Source organism: Passer montanus, unplaced genomic scaffold, assembly GCF_014805655.1.
Source record: "Passer montanus isolate IOZ18808 unplaced genomic scaffold, ASM1480565v1 scaffold35, whole genome shotgun sequence".
In the NCBI taxonomy this organism is placed as follows: Eukaryota; Metazoa; Chordata; class Aves; order Passeriformes; family Passeridae; genus Passer; species Passer montanus.
In genome coordinates, this window is record NW_024368263.1 from 8,295,746 (window position 1) to 8,302,431 (window position 6,686).

At 63.1% G+C, this 6,686-nt stretch overlaps 2 protein-coding genes across 5 annotated transcripts; one reads left to right on the forward strand and one right to left on the reverse strand.

Moving 5' to 3' along the window:
• The first annotated feature begins 6 nt into the window (after window positions 1–6).
• Window positions 7–3,142, forward strand: CUNH17orf80 (chromosome unknown C17orf80 homolog). Its single transcript, XM_039716378.1, has 4 exons — window positions 7–747; window positions 1,225–1,332; window positions 1,768–1,884; window positions 2,327–3,142. The coding sequence occupies exons 1-4, from the start codon at window positions 132–134 to the stop codon at window positions 2,353–2,355; spliced, it is 870 nt and encodes a 289-aa protein (XP_039572312.1). The 5' UTR covers window positions 7–131; the 3' UTR covers window positions 2,356–3,142.
• Window positions 3,143–3,294: 152 nt separating this feature from the next.
• On the reverse strand, window positions 3,295–6,436 carry CPSF4L (cleavage and polyadenylation specific factor 4 like). Of its 4 annotated transcripts, none has more exons than XM_039716382.1 (8): window positions 6,391–6,436; window positions 6,162–6,269; window positions 5,571–5,705; window positions 5,237–5,332; window positions 5,047–5,140; window positions 4,165–4,207; window positions 3,876–4,061; window positions 3,295–3,542 (listed from the first exon to the last, which is right to left on the reverse strand). In XM_039716382.1, the coding sequence occupies exons 2-8, from the start codon at window positions 6,262–6,264 to the stop codon at window positions 3,474–3,476; spliced, it is 726 nt and encodes a 241-aa protein (XP_039572316.1). In that variant the 5' UTR covers window positions 6,265–6,269; window positions 6,391–6,436; the 3' UTR covers window positions 3,295–3,473. The 4 variants fall into 4 exon arrangements, with proteins under 4 accessions (XP_039572316.1, XP_039572314.1, XP_039572317.1 ...); XM_039716380.1 differs by having other exon boundaries at window positions 5,571–5,747; XM_039716383.1 differs by having other exon boundaries at window positions 6,162–6,266; window positions 6,391–6,432.
• Between the last annotated feature and the right edge of the window lie 250 nt (window positions 6,437–6,686).

Below are 6,686 nucleotides of genomic sequence, written 5' to 3' on the forward strand. Positions count from 1 at the left end.
CGGCACCGAGCGGCGGCGGCCCGGAGCCCAGCCCGGCCCCCGGCACCGACACCCCGGGGAGGCGGGCCCGAGTGCGGGACGTGGCCCGCAGCCTGGACCTGCACCCCGAGGAGGTGCGCGGCGTGGCCGCGATGCTGCGGCGGGTCCCGCTGGTGATGCACGGGCACCGCGCCAGGCTGGGCCGCGCCGCGGAGCCGCGGGACCGCGGGGCGGGGACGGAGCGAGCCCCCGCTGCCCGCAGAACCGCCCCGAAACCCCAGGGCACGCAGGCGCGGAGCCGGGACGGCGGCGGGGCAGGAGGAGGCGCTGCGAAGGCGGCAGGGACAGCGGAGCCCGCCGGGAGCGGGGACAGCCCCGCGGGGCTCGGCCGGCGGCAGCCGAGCGACAAAGCCGGGGCAGGAGGGGAGCGGGGCCGGCGGGGAGCGGAGCGCCCCGCGTGTGCTCTGCCCCCGGTCCCCCCCCTGGCGCTGGCAGTGGCACTCGCAGGGCACGGCCCGGGCACAGCCAGCGCGGCGCTCCGCCTGCGGGGACAGCCGCTGCCCCAGCCCGGCCCGAGCACAGCCCCGGGGCTGCCTCTGCCCCGAAGCCCGCCCCGCCGCACCGGGGCCCGCGCCGCCGCCTTGGAGTGGCTGCCAGAGCTGTACCCCGAGCCCGCGGGGCTCAGCATTGTCCCGGGGAAGCGTTGCCAGGAGGATGTGAGGATCGAGGTGGAGACAGCCGGGGCTGGAGTGGCGCAGGGGCAGCAAGGTAAGGAGAGCTGTGCCTGCTGGGGTGTGCTGGATGGCAGAGGAAAAATAGGGAACGGGAGAGGGAGGAAAAATAGGGAATAGGAAAGGAAAATCGGGCAGGGAATGGGAGAGGAAAAGTAGGGAGTGGGAGAGGGGGGTCAGGGAACGGGAGAGGAATAATAGGGAACAGGAGAGGGAAAATAGGGAATGGGAGAGGGAGAAAAAATAGGGAATGGGAGAGGAGGGGCAGGGAATGAGAGAGGAAGAGTAGGGAGTGCTGGGCTTGCCCAGGGCAGGATCCAGGAGAATCCAAGGAGGTTGAACTGGGCCTCCTCTAGCCTGCAGAGCCAACGGGTGATGTTGTTTTTATGGAGTCTTGGGCTGGTGGAGCCCCAGCGTTGTGGCAGAGGTGGTTCCCTCTCCTTCTCCCAGCCCAAAGTGCCCGTGCCATGCCCTCCCTGCTGCCCTGGCTGTGACCCTGCTGTGTCACCTGCAGGTCCCCTCTCCGAGAGGCCCCTGCTGGAGGTGAGGCTGGGCCAGCTGCACGCCTGGATCAGCACCTGCAGCTTCTCTCCCCAGGGGCTGCTGGGAGCAGTGCACAGAGGTGAGAACTCCTGCCTTTTGGGGCAGCTCTGTCCCACTTCCCTGATTTGCTTGGCTGGGCCAAGCAGCCAGCCTGGATCTTTACAAAGCACAAAGCATGGAGTGATGGAAGGCTCTGGAGGGACCACGAGGGTGATCCAGTGCCATTCCCTGCCCTCCACTGTCCCAGGTGGCTCCAAACCCCACCCAGCCTGGCCTGGGACACTGCCAGGGATCCAGGGGCAGCCAGAGCTCCTCTGGGCACCTGTGCCAGGGCCTGCCCACCCTCACAAGGAACAATTCCTTCCCACCCATCATCCCAACATCCATCTATCCCTGCCCTCTGGCACTGGGAGTAAACAAAGCTCCCCAACCTTTTGGCTCTGTCAAGCTGCAGGGAAGCAGTGAATCCCCAAGACCAGCCCATGGTTTATCCCTCTCCTTTCTCTCCCCACAGCCTGGAGCAGTTATTGTGCCAAGTACATCCACGTGAAGCAGGGGGCACCTGCTGGAATCTCCATGCTCCTGGCTGGCTACTGCCTGCTCAGCTATGGCTGGAACTATCAGCACTTCAGTAAGACTTCCTCTTTCAGGAATTCTTCCTTTTGCAGCACTTGGAAAGTCTGTTTAGCACCCCTGTTAATTAAAGCTCTGGAATAATTGAAATAATGAATTTATTTAAGCACTCCCCATTTAAGACTTAATACCAGAGCTCAGAGAGCAGGATTCTCTAGGTGGGCAGAGGAATTTGGTTATTTAAAGTGCTGACAGCAGTTGCTGACTCACAGCCTCTCCCTGGAGAGCACCAGGATTGTCAGGAGCACTGGGAAAAGCCCACACGGGCAGAGGGGGAGGAGTTCCAACAGGAGCTGCATTTCCTGATGGATGACAAGGGATTTGCTGCTGTTTGGGTGGTTCCCCCTGGCAGCACACAGACAGAGAAGCTGCACTTGGGCTGGAGCCCCCAAACAGATCCCTGTGCTCACTCTGGAATTATTTCCCCCCTGTTCTTCCAGAGCGGCACCGCTGGCGAAAATACCACTGAAGGAGCTGGGGCAGCACCCAGGGAGCAGCCACAGCTCTTGGGGGGACAGCAGAGCATCCAGGAGCAGGATCCCAGCAGGATTCCCAGCAGCAGGGGCCTGGCTGGGGCTGGAGCTGAGGAGGAGCCCCTTTGCAGGTCGGCTCGTGTGGCAGAGAGGTGACAGGGACAGCCTGTGGTCACCCCTCCGTGGCTCAGGCAGCTTTTAGTAGTGAAGTGAGAAAGCTTTAGAGGTACCTGAGAGATCTGTGGGGGCAGGAGAGCCCCTGCAGGCTGCAGAGTCCCAGATCCCTTGTCTGGGACAGGGGACACCACCTTGTCCCAAGCTGTCATTAGAGATTATTTGACAATTCTGCTGTAGCTGAGTGAATTTCAGCCCCAAGAACCATTCTCTTTAAATTCAGAGCTCTGCCTGGCCCAGCCCAGTTTGTACTCACGCCTTGTACTGGTGGGACTGGCCAGGACCTGTGTGAAGGCACTGGAGCAGCAGCTCAGACCACAACACCCTAATTCTGGGGAAGAAAAATCCATGGGATGAGCTGTTGTGCCCAAAGGGCAAACCTGTGCCTGCAGCAGGCAAACCAGGACAGTCAGGAGTGCTAGTTGGAGCCTGCCATTCCCAGACATGTCTGGGAAAGGGTTGCTCATAGTGCAGGCATGAAGGGCAAAAAAAAAAAAAAAAGCCAATGATTAAAAGTCTGAGCTCTTTATTCTGCAGAGTGCAGTAGTGCTGTGACAGAGGTGTTGCACCAAAAACTCTCACCAGCAATAAAAACCTGTGTGGCTTTTCCTTTCCTGCTTGGGTTGTGATCTCAGACGTGGTGCTTTGTGCCCCCTTCCCTGGGGATGAACACATCCTCACCCCTGTGCCCAGGATCGTGCCCCCAGCCCGTCCTGCACCCCTTCAAACCCTGGGAATGCTGCTGCTGCCCCGGCCTTCCCGCAGCCAGCGGTGCCAGGGGAGCAGCCAGCTGTGGCAGGTCCTGATTTCCATTGCATGAAGTGATTTCTGTGCTGCCTGTGCCAGCTGGGAGCTGGTGCTGGGCAAACCCTGCTGCCCTGCCCAGCCCAGTGCCGTGCCCGTGGTGTCCCGTGGTGTCCTCGTCCCCTGAGCACTGGAGTCACTTTCCCAGCAGCATTTCCAGCTGAGTCCTCCTGCTGTGGCTGGCACGGGGGCTGGCTGATCCTCTCTGGGGGCACAGGGAAGGGGTTTGTGCTGGATCAGCCCCTGCCATGTCCCCGTGTGTTCATTTTGAACATTTCCAAAGGAAACAGCACCCCAAGAGTTCCAGCTACACCAAACCTCTGAGGCAGAGGGATTTGTTGTTCCCAGGGTTCTCACCACTGGGTTCCCACCCCAGCTCCAAGGGGACAGGGCCAAATACCACAAGGAAAATCACATTCCCAATCAAAGAGGCTGTTTTGGGAGCACTCTGGGAATCCCCACAGCACCTGCTGCCCCTCACCCTCCCTCCAAGGTGAGACCACTGCTCCCAGCCCTCCCATTCCCCAAAATCTCTCACCTTGGAGCAGGTGCCTCCTTCCAGCAGGCTCTGAGGGCTCAGGGGACAGCCTCTGGTGTCCCACAGCTGAGCTGCCAGGTGCTGGGTGCCCCGTGGAGGTGGCTCCTTGGCTGGCACGTGCTGCCCTCCCCTCTCCTCTGCAGCAGCCAGATCCCTCTGTACCAGCCCCCAAGGGCATCCAGCTTCCTGGGGAAAGGGAGCAGAGGGGGCAGTTGGCACCTGCTGCCCCACAGGAGCTGGGGGGGCAGCTGGGGCATCGCCCCCGTGGGCACAGGGACAGCAGCTTCACCTTGGATGGGTCTGTGCTGCTCGTCATCAGCCCGGCCTTGAGGCTGGAGGGGACACAGAGGACAGGCTGTTACTCCCTGGGGTGTCCCCAGACCCTCCTGGGGCTCCCACAGCCCCCGAGGGATGTCCTGGGACTGGTACAGGCACCTCAGTGGGGACCAAGGCTGTCCCCAGACCCTTCTGGGGCTCCCACAGCCCCTCAGGGATGTCCTGAGGCACATCCATGGGGACCAGGACTGTCCCCAGACCCCCCTAAGGCTCCCACAGCCCCTCAGGGATGTCTCCAGACCCTCCTGATGCTCCCACAGCCCCCCAAGGATGTCCTGAGGCACCTCCATGGGGACCAGGACTGTCCCCAGACCCCCCTAATGCTCCCAGAGCCCCTCAGGGCTGTCCGGGGGCTGGTACAGGCACCCCCATGGGGACAGGCAGTTACTCCCTGGGGTGTCCCCAGACCCCCCTGAGCCTCCCACAGCCCCTCAGGGATGTCCCCAGACCCTCCTGATGCTCCCACAGCCCCCCAAGGATGTCCTGAGGCACCTCCATGGGGACCAGGACTGTCCCCAGACCCCCCTAAGGCTCCCACAGCCCCTCAGGGCTGTCCTGGGGCTGGTACAGGCACCCCCATGGGGACCAGGGCTGTCCCCACACCCCCCTGATGCTCCCACAGCCCCCCAAGGATGTCCTGAGGCACCTCCATGGGGACCAGGGCTGTCCCCTGCCCACCCACCACTGCCCCTGCTGCCATCAGCAGCACAGCTGGGGTGTGGGGTTTGGTTAATTCAGACCCTTTGTGTCCTTGTCCCTGACCCTGCAAGGCCCACAGCCACCTCAGAGAGGGGGTTTTATCCCCCCACACATTCCGAGCCCCCCCAGTACGTACTGCACAAACTTGCACTTGGGTCCCTCGGGGCAGAAGCCCACCAGGTAGTTGGCACACATCACCCTCCTCGTGTGCTTGTACTTGCACTGGGGACCTGCCAGGCACAGGGGACACTCAGGGACACGGCCCTGGGGAGCTCTGCTCTCCCTGCAGCCCAAATCCCAACCCCCAAACCCCTGCCCCAGCTCACCGTGCCAGCAGAAGCCACGGTCGTACCAGGGACAGCCCACGGCGCTGGAGGTGGCACCCACGTGCAGGAAGGGACAGTCCTTGCTGCTGCACTCACCTGCGGGAGCAAGGCGGGGGACAATCGGGACAACGCCCGCTCGCGTGGGCTGCATGAAAGGAATCGGGGTGCCCTGGGAGCAGCCGGGTTTGGCTGGGCTTGGGGACAGTGACCGACTGCGTGACAGTGACACTTCTTCCCGCAGTCGGGAGGTGGCATCAGCCGCTCGCTCGAGGCCAGCCCCGAGGGATGAGAGGGGTGGGAAGGGGCTCGCTGGGGTGCCCAGCCCCGCACCTACCGAACTTGGAGTAGAAATAGCACTCGGGCATCCTGGTGGCATCGTAGTCGTGCAGGAAGTCGCAGCCTTCGCCCCTCTTGCAGAGCCCTCGCAGCCAGTGCTTGCACACGGCGGGCTTGGGGTGGCCCTGCACACCTGGGACAGCCCTGTCACTGCCAGCCTGTCCCACTGCCCCACCTGGGACAGCCCTGGCACTGCCAGCCTGTCCCCACCAGCGTGTCCCCACTGCCCCTGCACACCTGGGACAGCCCTGTCACCGCCAGCCTGTCCCCAGTGTCCCTGCACACCTGGGACAGCCCTGGCACTGCCAGCCTGTCCCCACCAGCCTGCCCCCACTGCCCCTGCCCCACCTGCATCCACAGCCCCAGGGCAGGGAGGGCTTCACCTGCTACCCCCAGTGCTGTCCCCACAGGGACATTGGGGACCCTGGTGCTCCCCAGCAGCTTTGCCAGCTGCATCCCTGAGGGAGCAATGCCCAGAGCCAAGACAAAAACCACCCAGGTGTTGTGGGAGGGCAGCAAGAGGAGAACCCCAAAAGCTCCCACAGCCCCACCACCCTCCAAAAACGCCACAGCCCTGTCCCCAACTTACTGTCCACCCCCGGGAAGGGCAGGGGCCGAGCTCTGAGCTCCTCCACAGCAGCCTCCGAGTCAAACGTGATCTTCTCCACGCCAGCCACCAGCTCCTGCATCATCCCTGCTGTGGGGTGTTCCAGCCCGGCAGGGGAAGGGGAAGAGGCAAGGGAAGAGGCAGGGGCACTCCCCAAGGAAAACACAGCTCTCCAAAGGGAGCACCACGCCCTGGAGGTCCCTGCAGCCACCTCAGGCCCCAGCAAAACCCTCCTCTTCCTCCTCCTCCCCAGGCAGAGCAGCAGCAGCCCAAGCAGCCCCGGAGTGCTGCATTTGAAGGGGGGAGCTGCCCACATCTGATCCCAATTTGCAGCCCTGATTGCCTGGTGCCGCAGCTGGGGAGCTCAGCCCCGGGCCCCAGGCAGCCCCTCTCAGCCTCCCTGCTCCCACATCTGCTTCTCCTCCAGCAAACCCGGCTGGGGCTGCCTGGGAGCTGGGTTAACCCCTCACTTTGAGGCCTTACATGGAGACAAATATGCCCGGAGTG

Bases quoted from the DNA above. Each gene is read 5' to 3' on its own strand.
- CUNH17orf80 (XM_039716378.1), top strand. From the start codon at position 132: ATGCTGCGGCGGGTCCCGCTGGTGATGCACGGGCACCGCGCCAGGCTG. The intron at 748-1,224 runs GTAAGGAGAGCT...TGTCACCTGCAG, and splicing joins AGTGGCGCAGGGGCAGCAAG to GTCCCCTCTCCGAGAGGCCC. The intron at 1,885-2,326 runs GTAAGACTTCCT...CTGTTCTTCCAG, and splicing joins CTGGAACTATCAGCACTTCA to AGCGGCACCGCTGGCGAAAA.
- CPSF4L (XM_039716380.1), bottom strand. From the start codon at position 6,264: ATGATGCAGGAGCTGGTGGCTGGCGTGGAGAAGATCACGTTTGACTCG. The intron at 4,208-5,046 runs GTACGTACTGGG...TGTCCCCTCCAG, and splicing joins CCCAAGTGCAAGTTTGTGCA to CCTCAAGGCCGGGCTGATGA. The intron at 3,543-3,875 runs GTGAGAGATTTT...CTGTGCCCCCAG, and splicing joins AAGGAGGCACCTGCTCCAAG to AGAGGATCAGCCAGCCCCCG.